We start from the raw sequence: 17,331 nt of genomic DNA, 5'->3' as shown, positions 1-17,331 counted from the left end.
ACAAAAGCAGGGAAACCGAGCAGTCAATCATCTCAAGGTCATTGGTATGGATATACATTCCAGGGCAATGGGTGAGTTGAAACGTTGCTGAGTACATTCTTAGCATGGAGTTGCCGATGAGGAAAAAGTGTCGAGCACTTGTATGGCGGCCCTAGTACTAGGCATCGTGGATGAATAAATGCATAACAGGGCTGATTGCTAGAATTGTGAGGAACAACAAACATGCCATCTCAACATCAGCATTAGGAAAGGGAATGAGATTATAGTACTTGTTAAGTCTTTTAGAAACAAAACTTGCACAATGATTAATGTGATTTGTTGAAGCTACTTCTTTAAGATAGTTGGAGCCTCCCAATTGTACCAAGGATTTGGGCAAGATTATCTCTGGGATTCAATTGGTCAAGCCAAACTCAACATGTATCTTTGATTCAATTTATTAAACCATTCTTTAAATTTACAACTAATTTAGGGACATAAAAAGTTACCTCTATAACTCCAGCTCATTGATTAGTTAACTCTAAACCACTCAACTCAACTCAACTCAACTAAGCCTTTGTCCCAAACTAGTTGGGGTCGGCTAATGAATCCTTTAGAAAAATTTCATGACGAAACTGAGAGGGTCTACCCGGCTCAAATTGACTAAGTATAATCCTAACACTAGTTGGGTTCGTCTACATGGATCATTTCTTCCATTCTCTCCTATTCAAGGTCATGTTCTCTGTTATGTTCCTAACCCTGAAGTCTTTCCTCACTGTTATTACCCAAGTTATTTTCGGTCTGCCCCTGCCTCTTTTTACTCCATCAACTTGGCACGAGTCAATTCTTCTCACTAGAGCATCCAAAGGCCTACGTTGGATACTGTAGGGAATTTAATCGGGTAGAACTCACCCCTAAAAGCTAGCTATTAGAGGGAGGGTGCCCATTCCCTTATAACCCATCCCCGTCCACTTCACTTTATCCGATGTGGGACTATTTGCTTTTGCGTGGAACCCCAACAATCTTCCCCTCCACGCGGAAGCAACGTGGGCAATCTCCCCCCTCCACGCGACGGCAACGTGGGAACCACGAGATACTACACCAGGGTTTTCGAGATCTTCCCTGAGGGACATTCCCGCCCTCGGAGGCAAGCCGGAGTTACCACGCCTGAGCTCTGATACCATTTGTTGGGAATTCAACCGGGTAGAACTCACCCCTAAAAGTTAGGGGTTAGGGGGAGGCTGCTCATTCTCTTATAACCCATCCCCATCCATCTCACTTTACCGATGCGGGACTATTTTGCTTTTACGTGGAACCCCAACAATCCCCCCTCCACGCGGAGGCAACGTGGGAACCACGAGAGACTACACCAAGGTTTTCGAGATCTTCCCAAAGGGACATTCCCACCCTTGGAGGCAAACCGGGGTTACCACGCCCTGAGCTCTGATACCATTTGTAGGGAATTTAACTGGGTAGAACTCACCCCTAAAAGCTAGCAATTAGAGGGAGGGTGCCCATTCCCTTATAACCCATCCCCATCCACTTCACTTTATCCGATGTGGGACTATTTGCTTTTGAGTCACTTATTCTCACTGGAGCATCCAAAGGCCTATATTGGATACCCGAACCATCTTAAGCAGTGCTCTCTCATCTTCTCCTCAAGTGGTGCCACCCTCACCTTTTACGGATATCTTCATTTTTAATTCGATCTAACCTTGTGTGGCCGAACATCCATCTAAGCACTCGCATCTCCTCTACACTCATCTTATGCACATGCTGCTTCTTGGTGGCCCAACATTCTAAGCCGTACAAGTAAGAAGTTAGTTAGAGCCTAAGATTAAGTCTCAATCAAATCACTAATCGAACTCGTAAATAATGAAGATTAAAATCTATAGACTCCATCAAACACACAAGTTTTAGTAAAAGTCATTTTATTGAAAATAATCCAACGAACATTGTAAGTATAGAGGGTTTTTATCTACTCGATTGGTAGACTTTGATACTGTAAGTAGTGAAATAGGATAAACAGTGAAGTAGGACAAACCAAATAAGAAAAGTATTTAATTAAAAAATAGTAGTCTTGGTCCTTAAAGTTAAACCCTACTAAGTTAATCACTTGTTTAACTCTTCTCTTGCGGAACTCTTAAAGCTACTAGAATTTTTTTTATATCCTTTACACTATCTTATTGTAGGCCTTATATCAACATCTCGGAGCTAGGGCAAGTTAGTTGGAAAGGGTACACCCCCTAAAGGAATGGACAGAATTTTCTGCACCCAAGAAGAGTGGAGCACGAACTATGAGGACCACTAAAATCTCGGTGTTGCTTATCGTGTTGCTCATGGTTTAGAGTAGAATCCTTATATGGATCATGTGCACCTAGTACTTTGGTCCTATGATTCCTTGGTTTTACCAGTCTTAAAATTTAAAAGTTTGCCTTTGAGTCTTGGGTCAAACTAAGTTAAACCAATTTGGACTTTAAAATGCATACAAAATATAAAGGAGATTGAATTTTATGTATTTCTTCTTACATTTTTACAGCTACTTCTACCTAGAATTCCACTTGGCTGGGAATGCAATAATGCAAATCCGAAACATTTACACAGAAGATATTCCAACCCCCAATCCCAACTTTATTATACATATAAAAGGAAAATTACAACGGGAAGATTTACAGAGATTACAAAAAGGAGATAGAAAAGAAAAGAAAACACAAACAGAAAGAAAGCAAAGACAAAAATGTTAATTAAGAGAGTTGTTTCTAGACATACCCTTGCTTATAGCGACGGAAGAGATCTTCGGTCTGTGCATTCTTGAAAGCACTACAACCAATTAAGTAGACCCAGATGAGGACCACGAGAGCCACGATTAGAATAATGTTGGCCCTCCTCCATTCCTTCCTCAGATTCCCCAATAACCCAGCCTTGCATGAGGTGCACCCATAGCACAGCTGGCTCGGATCGTTGTTCCACGCATAACAGTCCGGGTCCGCACCTGGGTTCACCGGGTTTGTCCACACCGTTGGGTTTACATACCCGTACCCGCATGCCGTTGGAGGCTTACAACAACCCGACTGAAAAACCAAGGGGGAAGAAGTGCAAAATCAGTCCAAGGGGTGTTTTTATCAAAAACAAGGGGTATTCTTTAGCAGCTCCGCAAACCTACGGTTGCTAAAAGTTGAGAAAAAAGGTTTAAGGGAGATTTTTGCAAAAGAAGCCCTCCAATTTGCTTTATTTGCAAAAAAAATAAAAAATAAACAGTGTTTTAGTTTGACAATTTACAAATAGATTATCATGTTTGAGTGAATTCTGCAAATGGAGTCATGCCATCAATTTATTAACAAATACCCATCATAGATTTTTTTTTCGTACATAGAAAAAGACCAAAATGTCCTTATATGTGAAAAGAAAATTACCTCAGCACAAAAAGGCTCGCATAAAGGCCAAATAACCTTGATGCTAACAACATGTTTTGATTGAAGGAAAATGGTGGCTCCACCTTACATATGGGCTCAGGTGGAGATCATGGCCCCTACCCAATTAAAACCCCCTCCCCCCGCGGAAAACATGAGGTAAGATGGTGGGACTCACCCAATGCATCAGTTAGAGTTTTTTGTGCTTCCTGCTCGGGGAAAGTGGGAAGGCAAGGTTGCAGCAATGGCGAGGGTGAGGGCAATGGGTAGCGAGTTAATGTGTTGATGTCATTGGAATGGCTGGGTTAGGGTTACCGAAAGGAAGATGAGATGTGATGTTTGTTCGGACAATGAGGAAGGGTTACTTGCACAGGAAGGAAGAGGAGATTTATTTCGAAAAGGAAAGAGGAGATTTCGTAAGTTCAATAATGATGGAAAGTTGGAAACCGAAAACTATTAGAAAGATTTGAGCTATTTTGATGAGAATACACCCACTTATTAACATTGATGTTATAATGATTTTGACTTTTGAGGGTATTTTTGTAAGATGATTTCGGATCGTGACTGTCCCTAAGGACTTTTGAAGCATGTCCGGATCCGATCCGAAAATTTTCGGATCGTATGATTGGGAATCCGAGATATGCCCATGGACCCTCTTGGTATGCTTATATCCCGTTCATTAAAGTTCAGATTCGGATGGTCCGATACCGTCTGGATCCATTGACACCCCTAGATTTGAGCAGGGAAGGAGAAGGGGATTTAAAAAATTCCCCGGTGCGGGGAAGGGGAGGAGAAGGGGATGGAGTTGGCCCCGCCCCGCCCTGCCCTCATTAATGCCATTTTTTTCTTGTATTTTTTTAAGTTTTTTTTTTTTTTTTTGGAAAACTACTAGAAACCGCTTGGATCGAAACATATTTACAAGATTCTCCCAAAATTTTCATAATTTCCATTAGTACAGTTTTGTCTCTGAAATAATTTTTTATGTTTTCTTTTACCCATAATTCATTGGGCATTGTCCCTCATTATATTAGTATATTACCTTTAGAAATCCCTAAAATCTCTCCATCGAACCATCACTGTAAGGCAACATTAAATTATTCGAAAATCTTCCTCCCCCAAATAAAGGCAACATCTCTCTGATAAGTGATGAGATGTTATATGGTGTGCGCTCGTATAGTACATTATTTTTTCAAAAAGTAATGTTTGGGCTACGCCATAGGATGATTCAAACCGTCCATTTGATAGGCTATAATTTAAAAGTACTTTACAGGCCACATCATAGATATCCAAACCATCCATTTGTTGGGCCACAATGTAAATAGATTGCAGCCCAAAAATCATTTCCATAGGATGATTGCAACCCTCCGATCTATAGAAGGTACCATAATATGCAATTCCTCTATAGATCAGAGGGTTGGGATTATCCTATGGAAATGATTTTTGGGCCACAACCTATTTACGTTGTGGCCCATCAAATGGACAGTTTGGATCATCCTACAATGTGCCCATCAAGTGGAAGGTTTGGATCATCCTATGCCTATGGTAGTATTGTGTGCCCATCAAATGGACGGTTTGGATCTTCCTATGGTGTGGCACGTACAAAACATTTTGGCAAGTGGGATTGGGAATTAGGGATCTGCTAGGGACTATTGATCAATTAAATGAATCTGAGAGCAACCACCTTTGTCCCCAGGTTAATAAAATGAATAAGACAAAATTTTAGCCTGTGTGAGTTGTGTGGCTACTCTCACATGCAACAGCCAAGCCGCAACATGCCTGAAGTGATTGTCCCTAGCAAATCTTTAGTTTTAAACCTAATATTTAACAAAGTAAAGTGACTGTCCCGAAGGATGCAGGGCGGGGAAAGGAAGGGGAGGGGATTCCCCGTGGGGAGGGGAGGGGGATTCCCCATGATCCCCGCAGTGGGGAGGGGAAGGCGAGGGGGAAAATTCCTCGCAGAGAGAAAGGGGTAGGCGACCCCAACATCCGACCCGACCCGCCCGTTGCCAGCCCTAAGACTACTCCTAGTGCAAAATTGCAAATACCCTTTGATTCAAAAGTATTAGTAATTTCCTTGTCGGGTACGTCATTCCCACGTCAGTTTCCACTATTTTCAATGGCACAAGAGTAATTCAGTTAAAAAACAAGGCGATTTGATTAAAGTGAAGAAAAAAGGACAAAACGCACGCTGTGCCTTACCTGCAGAGGAGAAATATCGGCCCGGAAAAACTGGTCCGGAGTAAGAAAATCCCTACTGAGCTTCTCACAAGTATCGGACTCCACAAGACAGTTTCGGATCCTAGCCCAATTCCCCGCCTTTCCAACATAATTTCTCAGCCAAGACGAAAAACCCTCAAGCCGGTATTCTCTATACACTCTTCCAGCCACGGAATAAGAACCGTCCGATCGAGTAACAACAAAAGCAAAGATCAGAAGAGCCAAGAGCAGAACAATGAGAACGGCCATAGAGAAGAGGTAAATTATGAGCAGACCCTGTCGATTCCAAAAGGCTCCGACAAAGCCCGCGAGAGAGACAAGGAGGAGAAGAATTCCGAGGAGAATTACCGGCCACCGGAGAAGATGAACACACTCGTTGTCCTGTTTTCCGGCAAGCCAAATTCCGGCACCGATGATCGGAATCGAGCAGAGTAAGGCGAGGAAATTCACGATCGCTGTTATGCTGTTGCTCACCGCCATGGTTAGTGAAAGTGAGAGAAAGGGGATCTCAATCCGCGTTTAGAAAATAGAAAAGGAAAACAGTTTGGAAACGGGATTCCGTTTGGAAAATAAAACGGGAGTGATCTGACTGTTGATTTGAACTTTTCAAGATGTAATTATTCTCTTTTGAGGTTTTGAGTTCTCTTTTAGTTGACGTGGCTCCAATGAATGGTGCTAGTTTTTTTTTCACAAAACGAATTCCCGTTTTCCTGGCAGATAAAAATAAGAGAGCGGTTGAGATGAGGTCTAGAAGGATTTGGTTTAGGTGGCACGCGGTTATACAGAATTAGTGTGTACCCTATTTGTAAGACACGTGTATGGTGATCGTGTGTTGAGAACCGCATATCGGTTAATCTCAGCTGTCTGTAAGAAGATGGCTAGCATTATGTGCTGCAGCCGCGAGTCTCATTCTTTTTTAGTCTTTTGATTATTTTTCGCCCCCCCCCCCCCCCACTGTAGGATAATACACCCCCTGTGTCGATGATTTGGCAAGTCAGACCACCACACAGGCCAACAGTTCACGTTAAAAGGGGGGTGTATTATCCTACAGTGGGGCGAAAAAATCATCTACCCTTCTTAATGGAACAGGGACAATAAATTCCTGGTTCGGTTTGCACTTTTCTCTGAGAAATATGGAAAAGTAAATTTCTGAAAAAAAAAAAAATGAAAAATGATTTACCAAACACCGGAAAACAACTTTCTATTAAAAAATTTTCAAGAAATTTTTTTTCCCTTAAATCCCAACAGCACCTAGGCTAATTGCTAGAATTTTGTTTTCCCTTAAATCCCAACATGGAATATGAAAAGTAGCATATATATGGTCCAACCATGATTCTCATTGTGTATGATTAATAAGAGCAGAGTTTTTAAAGGTTTGATAGAGATTCTAACGAGAGGGAGTTTCATGGGGGTTAATCATAAATTAACATTCATTTCACATCTCTATGTAATTTAGCTTTGATTTCATCATAAGGTCACAATTTGATCGATTGTTCGTCCCCTAGCCGATTGACTCATTGGTACTCTAATAGGATGTTTAGAGACAATCAATTTACTGATTACCCTAATCAGACCGTATGTTTTAGATGATCAACGACAAAATTTAACGGTTTGCTTGATATGAAATGTCTAATTTGAGACTGACAAATTTAATAAAAAAATTAGTTTGCCTCCATGCGAAAGGAAAGTGAACAATAAAAAAAGGGCAGTGATAAATCGTGTCTATCTCTATCCTCTTTCTCTCCCTAACCTAGAGGAGAGAGAAAGATACATGGGAGTCGATTTATCAATTTGGGGAGTCGATTTATCACTCTCCTAAAAAAAATAGTTTGCCTCCATGTTCAATAGGGTACTAGTAAGCATGGTTTTAAATTTCGACGGCGAAATCACCTAAAACCGAAACGGTCATTTATTTCAGCCGAAATTTAGGAATTTCGGTCGAAATTTCGGTTTTTCAGAAATTTTTCTCAAAAAATCTGTTTTTTTAATATTAATTTAATATTTCACCGAAATTTCGGTAATTTCGGCCAAAATTTAATATTGAATAAAATAATAATTTCGGGTTTTGTACCAGATTTCGACCGAAATTTCAAATTTTCAAGGTCCAAAACCGGTACCGAAACCGAAATTTTAAACCATGCTAGTAATCAACCTGTGACAAATGAAGAGGGGACAATGGACAGGGGTGTACCGAGTAGAGATATTGAAGTTGAAGAGGGGACAAGGTGCACAAACAACCGATGGAATTTCTTTTAGCAAAAGAAAAAAAATGGACTTAGACGTTGAGAAATCCACACATGTTTCTCCATGAATGCCTTTTCTCTTCTTTATTGCTCCCAAATAAATTACCCGACAAATCATCCTTGCAAAACCTTCAAAACTCCCTTTCGGTAGAACTCTATTCCTCAACTCCTAATCAAAACGCTAAAATCAAACCCTGCTTTGCAAAACGTTAACACCTTACCATGAAAGGTTTCTTAAGAGAAGCCTTTCATAACCTTGTTTTGAAAAAGTGTACTCTAATTAGGTGTCTATTTTGCACATGAAAAAAATGAAATTCCACAACATCTATGTATTTAAGGTGGATTAGAATGCCCTAGTTTATAATGATACTACCATTCGTGGGCCATGCATAACATGAGAAAAGAATTGTGGGCCCCACTTCAACGAAACATGAGGTCAGGTTTAGGTGGAGATGGTGGAACCCATCCATCAAAATATGAGGTGTAAAATGGTGGTCCCCACACTATGAATGGGCTTTGGTGGAAATGGTGGCCCCAACTATGGGTGTAAAATGGTGGCCCTCCATGCACCCATCGAAACACGAGGTGTAAATGCTGAGCAGTATGGATGCATGGGTTTGGGTGGAGATAGTGGGCCCCACCCCATTAAAACAGTGTGTAAATGGTGGGCCAAGTTTACCTTTCCATTTAGCCTATTCCCGAGAACTTCCACTACTTTATTTTCCCTCTCTCTTAGCATAAGATAGGATAATAGCAAAAGATGGCGAAGGTGGTGATTCACAAAGGCCATTTTCCCCCCTGTGTCTTTCTCTCTCCTCTAGGTTAGAGAGAGAAAGAGGAGAGAGATAGACAGATGGGGAGTCGATTTATCCATTAGGGGAGTCGATTTATCACTGCCCTATATTTAGTGGGATGATCCGTGCAATGGACGGGTTGTTGAAATATACCCTTCCGATCATGTCAATTTTTCCCTTATGAACTCGTTGAATTCGGTGGGTCAATCGAGCAAGGAGATTTCCTTAGAGATGTAATAGGATGAGTTTCTTCTATTTTAATGATTTTGCTAAAGTCATGATTTTAGTAAGTTTAAGGCCCTGTTCGTATAAGATTATTGCAATTGATTATGAGTCCAAAACCAATTATTGGACTCAATTAGGATTTTACCTATTTTTTAGGAAGTGGGAATTTTTGCCGGGAGTTTTTATAGGGTGTAAGCCATATATCCTGAAATTTTCGGCCTCATGTGTCCCACCCCGGATATGTTGCAGTGCAATAACCTTATGGATGTATGTATTTTCACGATGGCCCAATGGATCAACGATCTTGATTATACACATCCCATGTGGGACCCACGAATATCTTTGAATTCAATACTGAGTGATCTTCATATTAATCAGACAATGCATAAATTCAATTAATTTGCTATTCTCCCATACATGCATGTATGTATAATTGGAGCTTTTATATGGTGTAAGCTCGTATTGTCCAGTATTTTTCAAAAAAGTATTGTACGGCTTACACCATAGGCTGATCCAAATCGTCCATTTGATGTGCCCCAATGTAAATACGTTGTGCCCGAAAAATCATTTCAAAAATATGATCCCATCCCTTCACTCTATAGTGGTTCCAATATATGAAGTTCTTCGATCTATGGAAATGATCTTTGGGCACAACCTATTTATGTTTTGGCCCATCAAATGGACGGTTTGGATCAGCCTATGGTGAAATCCGTACAATACTTTTGAAAAATAATAGGGGTTTACACCATATAAAACATTGTGTGAGATAAGTGGGAAGACATTGAAATAAGGACCACTAACGCTCTTTGATTTTGTCTTATAGCTAAAAAATGTTTTGAGAGAAGAAGAATCTCTGAAAACATTTTTATAGGCACCAAAAGTGGAGAGAATTCCGTGTATATTTTGTGGGAATTTTTTTTTAAATTTAGAATTGCAATCTAGATGTTACGATCGTAAGGCTCAAAGGCTACGATTTTGGCAACAATTTTTGATTGTAAGTAATACCAGCGTAATGCAAGTTGAAGTAGTTTTGGGTATTTGCTGGTTTATGAGAGGAGTATGTATATGTGTTCTGGAGTTAGCAGATGCTGAGCTAAGTTTGGGTAAGTTTCTAGGCCAGAGAGTAGTATGGGAATTCTTTCACTTTTCTCTTCTACAAAAGACAGACAATCAATTTATCCGGACTCCGGAGTACCAAAGCATTCCGGACTCCTCATTGGAAGCATCCTCACTGCGACCTATTGTTAGTCCGAACTTGGAAAATGGGGTGTCTATAATTATCTTAACCGTTGTCTGATATGTGACCATAGTTAGCAAAACTCCATTTTATTGGCATGGGTGCCGTTTAAAACTTTTACAACCAATAAAACTCTGTTTTTTAGGCAAACGTTTTAAACATGTTTAAAATGCGTTTTAAACATCTTAAACACGTTTTTTGGGGCCAACTATCTAATTTTACCCCCACCATATTTTGTAAATGATAAAATTCTAAACTCATTTTCTTGTGTTTCCCTTTTTTTTTTACTATGGTTTTTTGAACCAGTACCGTATTAAACTCGAATTTTTGCCATCCCGTTTTTTTGGCGAATCACGTTTTGCTAACTATGTCGATTCAAACTTTCTAGGCTTGCATGGGCCTATCTTCTTTAATGGAGACTTACCTGTCCTGACTACCCTTCTGCACTACAAGCAGGTGGCAAGAAAGAAGAGGGAATAGATTTCCCCGTTTAGAAATAAGACATGCATTGTCATCATGCTTATCTTTGAAAAAGCTAAAAATAAATGCCCAAAAATCGTTTCAGAACCAGAAAGATTTCCCTCGATCAGAAAGATACCACCTTCTCTATAAATAACCCGGCCTATCTCTCTTTCTCCCTCTCTCTTTCTCTCTACAATGGGTAGGAGATGTTCCTTGTCATCCTTCTTCATTTCTACCTTTGTCATAACCCCTTTGATCACAACAATAGGGCAGCAAATGCCATGGACCACCATGTTGCCACAAGAGTTGCTGGGGCTTGACCTAGCAGCGAGGCTCCGGGTCGATCAGAATGCCATGACCATGGCCTCAACCGACTACGGTGGGTTCACCCATGTCCTCCCAGCAGCTGTTCTCTACCCATCATCAGTCCAGGACATCATCACCCTCGTAAAATCCTCTTTCTCTTCTTCTCGTCCATTCTCCATCGCCGCAAGGGGTAATGGTCACTCTACTCACGGCCAGGCAATGGCTCACAACGGCGTTGTTATAGAGATGGGATCCTTAAAACATAACCATGAAATCCGAATCAATGTTTCTTCTAGCCCACCCGATTTTTACGCTGATGTGGGTGGAGAGCAGCTCTGGATTGATGTACAAAAGGCCACCCTTAGATATGGGCTTGCACCCGCATCTTGGCCCGACTACTTGTACCTAACCGTTGGTGGTATACTCTCTCATGCTGGAATTGGTGGTCAAACCTTTCGTCATGGACCTCTGATAAGCAATGTCTACGAAATGGATGTTGTAACCGGTATAAATTTCATCCCTTCATCTATAATGCGAGTCTCAAACATTTATTGATCCTTACCGTTCATTTGATAGGCATTACTTTGGATCTCCTATGGCACAAAAATCCCACCATTAACATCGAATAATCTTTTTTTTTTTCTTAGTGGATTTACAGTTTTAGTGACATTGAATTCATCCATGTACTGTAACAGGAAAAGGAAAGATTGTGACATGCTCCAAACACCACAAGCCAGAGCTATTCTATGCTGTTCTTGGTGGTTTTGGCCAGTTTGGTATTATCACTAGAGCAAGAATTGCCCTCCAGCCAGCTCCACAAAGGGTAATGAACTGTAAAGAAAGATTAAAAAAATTAGCTGATTGAGTGTGGATTGTCATTACAAAAATCATGGTTTTAAATTTCGGTTTCGGCTAAAATTTTGGTCTTATCCAAAACTGGAATTTTAGCCGAAATCCCTAAATTTCGAGTGAAATTTGTTACTTACGCAAGAAACGACGGTTTTGTAGGGACGAAATTTCGGCAATTTCGTTCGAAATTCTTTAACCGAATAAAAAATATATTATTTTATCACAAATTTGACCAATGTCCGAAAATTCTGAAATTTTGAATGAAATTTGGTAAATTTCGGGGATTTCGGTTTCGGTACGTTTCGGTTTCTGTCCTCACCGAAATCGGAAATTCGGGACTGAAATTTTGGATTTCGGTCGAAATTTAAAACCGTGACCAAAAAAAAAAAATCATTTCTCTTTTGTCAATAAATGCATCTCATTAACCAATAAAAAAAATGCGTCTCATTACATAAGTGCATCTCATATTATTACCCCCCATTAAATATGAACTTAATGATATAGCTATGCATAAATTCAGCTACATATATATAGATGTTGAATTAATGCATGGAATCGAATGGCAGGTGAAGTGGACCCGTTTGCTGTACACAGACTTTTCGGCTTACACGAGAGATCAGGAATATCTCATATCCTTGAATAATGGGGAAGGATTTGATTATCTGGAAGGGACTATTTTGAGAGATGAGAATGACATAAATAATTGGATATTTTCTAGCTCAAAGAAGGCCAAAGGGAAAATACGTTCTCTTTTAGACAAACATCACTTGATTTATCATTTAGAAGTCGCAAAGTACTACGACAATGTCACAGCACCTATTGTTGATCAGGTATTTGATATTTCTTCAATAGTATTGATATGTACACCCGCCTCTAATTCCTTCCTTTGGGCAGTAGATACACCTTCTCTCTTTATTTAAAACCTATTTAGCTCATTGGGAATTGTAATAACTGATTAAAAGTAATAAAATAAGTATAGGGCTTCCTATAATAATAATAATAATAATATTAGGGATTTGTTAGGACCATCGTAGAAGGCATTTCACAAATTGTTTGTCGCATGTCAGACCAGCCACAGAAGCTCACTTTTCAGCAGATTTCGTGATCATTCATAAGGTGGCAGGCTCACTTTTAGCAGATCTTGTCATCATTCACGAGGTGGCGGCACACTTTTCAGCATATTTTGTCATCACGGTGGCTCGCTCACTTTTTGTTGGTGGTAATGTCCTTCAGTCAAGGATATGAGAAAGAAGAAGATAAGCTTCAAGGCGCGTAATCGCTTTCCTTAAGACAATATTCGCCCCCAACAATTGTGTGCAAAGGGGATTTGAGAATTGCCTCCAAGATTCAGTGAAGCCTTGTAAAACAATTCTACAAATGTTTGATGATGCTTTGCACAAACAAAATCAAACCAAAAACACTTTTTTTAGAACTTCAAACCTTAGAGAAACTTACTAAAACTATTTCTGCAGAAAACAGATTTTAGTACACTGTTTTATGAACAAAACTATCATGAAAATACAAGTGAGAGAGAGAGAGAGAGAGATTCCTAGAGAGAGGAAAAACTACAGCGATAACTGTTTTTTCTCATTATTTAAAAGACAGGTTTTTGCTTCGTTTATAGAATCCTTGATGTCTTTTCACTAAAAGGCACGTCTCTTAAAAACATCCCTTTGATTGGTTTGAATAATGACCATTTGATCACAACTCTTGGTGATTTAAGTGTCTTGGATCACCCACAAAGTGTCCTTTGTGTTTGAAAAACATCCATGACTCTTGGGAAGCAAAAGACATGAAAAAATGATGAAAAACGGAAGTGAAAAGTCATGTCTAATTTCTCCCAACGGATAGTTTTTCGAACAGCCGTAGTTGACCGAGCTACCGCGGTCGCACGCTGGCATGCGCCTGTCTATTTTTTTTTTTAAGATCCAAAGAACCGCGGTCGACCGGTCTTCCGTAGTCCACCTCCGACACCTCCCTGGAAATCAATTACGTTTCCAGTAACCAATCCGTGGTCGCTCGGGAAACCCCGGTCGACCGGCCCTGTCTTAAAATTCTTTTTATATTTAAAATTAAAATCTTGTAAAAACATTTTAATTTTCAAATACTACTTTGCATTTTGAAAATTCTCTAACACTTTTCAGCATATTTTGTCATTATTCATAAGGGGCACACTCACTTTTCAGCATATTTTGTCATCATTCGCTAGGTGGCTGGTCTGACATTCGTCAAACTATCTTTGAAATGCCTTCTGCGAAAGGATTTGCTAGAGACCATCGCAGGCATTTTGCAGTCTGTCGCATGTCAGACCGGCCACAGAGGCTCAATTTTCAGCAAATTTTGTCATCATTCATGAGGTGCCAGGCTCACTTTTCAGCAGATTTTGTCATCATTCACGAGCTGGCAGGCTTCACTTTTCAGCAGATTTTATCATCATTCTCGAGGTGGCAGGCTTTATTTTTAGTAGATTTTGTCATCATTCCCGAGGTGGCAGGCTCACTTTTCAGCAGATTTTGTCATCATTCATGAGGTGGTTGGTCTGACATGCGACATACCATATGTGAAATGATATTTTTACCCTCTTTTCCAGCATTTCCACTCTTTTGTTTGTCTCTTTCTTAAAATGACTTTATTTGAGGTGGTTGGTCTGACATGCGACATACCATATGTGAAATGATATTTTTACCCTCTTTTCCAACATTTCCACTCTTTTGTTCGTCTCTTTCTTAAAATGACTTTATTTGAAGGAAAAGCCAAACAAAAGAGGGTGGAAGTGCAGCTATTTTCAATAAATTAAAAAAAAAGAAACAAAATGGGGGTGGCAAAGGGCGTCTCTATTGGTCAAATCCCATTTGAGATGGCATAGAAAATTTGCAAGGGATTTGACCAATGGGGGCACCCTTTGCCCCTTTATTTGCAAGGGCGCCTGTGAATCTAGCATACCCCCGTAAATGTATGTGTGTGTATATGCAAGATATATTATTATTATTATTAGGGATTTGCTAGGTAATTTTGCAAAATGCCATTGGACGACTCACTTATTCAGGTCAGCACAACCCCCTAAGAGCAGATTTTCTCTTATTCATTTGTTTTTCATCTCAGGTGGCTGTGCTCTCCTTAAAAACTGAGCAGCCGAATGGCATTTTGTGAAATTGCTTAGCAAATCCATTATTACTGTTATTATTATTATTATTATTATTTGAATATGATTATTTAGTAGTACATTTTCAGAAGTTTACGATTGAACTATTAGGAGCCATTAAGAAAAACTGTAAAAGGGGATGATAATCAAAACACTAGTTTTGATACGGTATCGCTTTCTCTATTTCAAACCTTTCCTTAGTGTAATTTTCATTATATTCTTTAGTTGTAATGCCTTAATATTTGTAAGGATAATTTGCATTAGACTACCCAGTAAATAAAATTGGAAGGTATTGAAGAGTCATTTGAGTAAAATTTTAGCAATTTTACAGGAAGTTGAGTTGCTGCTCGAAGAATTAAGCTTCATTCCTGGGTTTGCTTTCACGGACGACGTCTCGTATGTAGGTTTCCTCAATCGAGTACACAATGGAGAGCTAAAGCTTCGCCGCAAGGGCCTTTGGGATGTTCCCCATCCATGGATGAATATCTTTATACCCAAATCTAGAATTTCAGACTTTAATGAAGTAGTTTTCAAGAAAATCCTCAAGGGAAACTTGACGATGCGACCAATTCTCTTCTACCCCTTGAACCGAAACAAGTAAGTTTATATGACTTAATATACCTAATAATGGAGAAGTCATCAGAAAACTCTAAGGAGCTTTTCGTTTCAGATTGTGAGCTCCCCATCCGATTGTGAGCTTTTCGTTTCAACTTGTAAATTTTGAGCCAATAATCGGATGGGGAGCTCACAACTGGCTGCCACAATCTGAAACGAAAAGGGCTTAAGGCTGCGTCTGGATTGTTGGAATCAGGAATCGAAATTGGCATCCGATTTTGATTATCCTATAAACGGAATGGAAAAAATTAAAATAAAAGTTAATTCAGTAAAATTCTAATAAACATTGCATACCGATAGGGGTGGAATTTAAGGGTGCAACTCGAGTCAAATTTTCTAATTCAGGTTGAGCTTTTACCATAAAATTGGTTGGGTTCGGATTGATTCAAATTCATTTTTTAGCAATAGCTCAACCCAACATGACCCAAGTTGCACCCCAAACAAAATTAGAATACCACTTCTTCGGGCCAAAATTTAATTTCGGCACATTAGCCTTTTAATTCTGCCCCAACGTCAATTCTGTCCGTATTTTGTTCTTTTTTTTTAACCAAACGCCAAAAACGTGTAGAACCACCTATTCATATACCCTTTTAGGTAGGTAAGTTGGATTGAACCTGTGACCACAAGGTTGAGATACAAAGCCTCGACCATTGAGCTACATGCCTATTCTGATACTTGATTCCAGCAATCCCAAGGCACCATGAGGGCTTATAGGGATTACGTCTAAAAACTATTTGCATATAATTTTAATTGCAACTGGTTTTGTAGTTAAATACTACTATTTGCAAGCTAATATTTAAAGAAGATATAGTTAATGGCTTAAGAAGATACAAAAATACCAATTTTTGTGGTATTTTATATAATCAGGGGCCATAAATTTTAAGAAATATGTATTGCAGGTGGGATGACAGGATGTCGGCCGTTACCGCCGACGAAGATGTTTTCTACAAGATAGGATTCTTGAGATCAGCTATGAACGATTGGGAGTACCTTGAGGATCAAAATAAAGAGATAGTTAGCTTTTGTTTTAATGCTGGGATCAAGGCTAAGCAGCATTTTCCTCCTTACAAAACCAACACAGAGTGGAAAGATCATTTTGGACCAAAATGGAACAAATTTCTAGAGAGGAAAAAGAGGTTTGATCCAAAAGGACTCTTGTCTCCAGGGCCGAAGATTTTCACTCCCATGCTTTTGCAAGGAAGTAATTAACTAAACTCTACCATACAATGAGATTAGTAAATATAGAGAAAGAATATAAAGGAGTGGCATAGAAATATGCGTTTGAAATGAATGATGCATGAACTTAACTATTTTAAGTAAGCTATGGAATGTTTCGATGATTTCACTGGTAGTAATTAAGGGACCATTAGGGGCAAATTTATCAGCTCGCTATGTATAGAGTGTGCATTGTCAATTTCACAAAATTAATTTTGTGGCCCCTCGATCTTTTCCAGGCTAGAAGTGTCACGACATATGAATGAAATGAATAAGACAAATTCAGCTATTAGGTGGCTATCCTCTCTTGAAACAGAGGGGCCCGAAGAGCCAGTGTGCAAACTTGCCTAGACAATCCCATATAAAAAACTGAAATAAACAAACAAAAATGTTGTGAAAGTTGCCCTGTTTCCCACGATTCAGTGGAAAGGCAAAACGGAAAGAGTTTCTAACTTCTGTTTTTAGAAATCTTAGGTATAAATGTTCTTAGCCTACACAAATAGTGTGTGGGCTGTCGGGAGTGAGAAAAAGAGAAGGAAAGAGAAGAAGAAGAAGAGTGTTTTTTCTTGGGGTTTTCTCTTTGGGTTCTTCCTCCGGCTTATCTTGTGTACGATCTTGGTTAAAAAGCAAGAAAATGGTT

At 39.5% G+C, this 17,331-nt stretch overlaps 2 protein-coding genes across 2 annotated transcripts; one reads left to right on the top strand and one right to left on the bottom strand.

The window, feature by feature from the left end:
• Positions 1-2,584: 2,584 nt before the first annotated feature.
• On the bottom strand, positions 2,585-6,197 carry LOC143847574 (tetraspanin-2-like). Its single transcript, XM_077356497.1, has 2 exons — positions 5,586-6,197; positions 2,585-3,047 (listed from the first exon to the last, which is right to left on the bottom strand). Exons 1-2 carry the CDS (start codon positions 6,081-6,083, stop codon positions 2,736-2,738), a joined length of 810 nt encoding a protein of 269 aa, XP_077212612.1. The 5' UTR covers positions 6,084-6,197; the 3' UTR covers positions 2,585-2,735.
• A 4,447-nt stretch (positions 6,198-10,644) lies between these two features.
• Positions 10,645-16,786, top strand: LOC143860008 (cytokinin dehydrogenase 5-like). Its single transcript, XM_077370518.1, has 5 exons — positions 10,645-11,375; positions 11,566-11,693; positions 12,286-12,549; positions 15,193-15,458; positions 16,376-16,786. The coding sequence occupies exons 1-5, from the start codon at positions 10,760-10,762 to the stop codon at positions 16,683-16,685; spliced, it is 1,584 nt and encodes a 527-aa protein (XP_077226633.1). The 5' UTR covers positions 10,645-10,759; the 3' UTR covers positions 16,686-16,786.
• The last annotated feature ends 545 nt before the right edge of the window (positions 16,787-17,331 follow it).

The sequence above is a fragment of the Tasmannia lanceolata genome, unplaced genomic scaffold, assembly GCF_043159265.1.
Source record: "Tasmannia lanceolata isolate RefF3 unplaced genomic scaffold, GAP_Taslan_0.1 ptg000003l, whole genome shotgun sequence".
In the NCBI taxonomy this organism is placed as follows: Eukaryota; Viridiplantae; Streptophyta; class Magnoliopsida; order Canellales; family Winteraceae; genus Tasmannia; species Tasmannia lanceolata.
The sequence above is the reverse complement of the archived record's forward strand: the minus strand, read 5'-3'. Positions and strand labels throughout refer to the sequence as shown.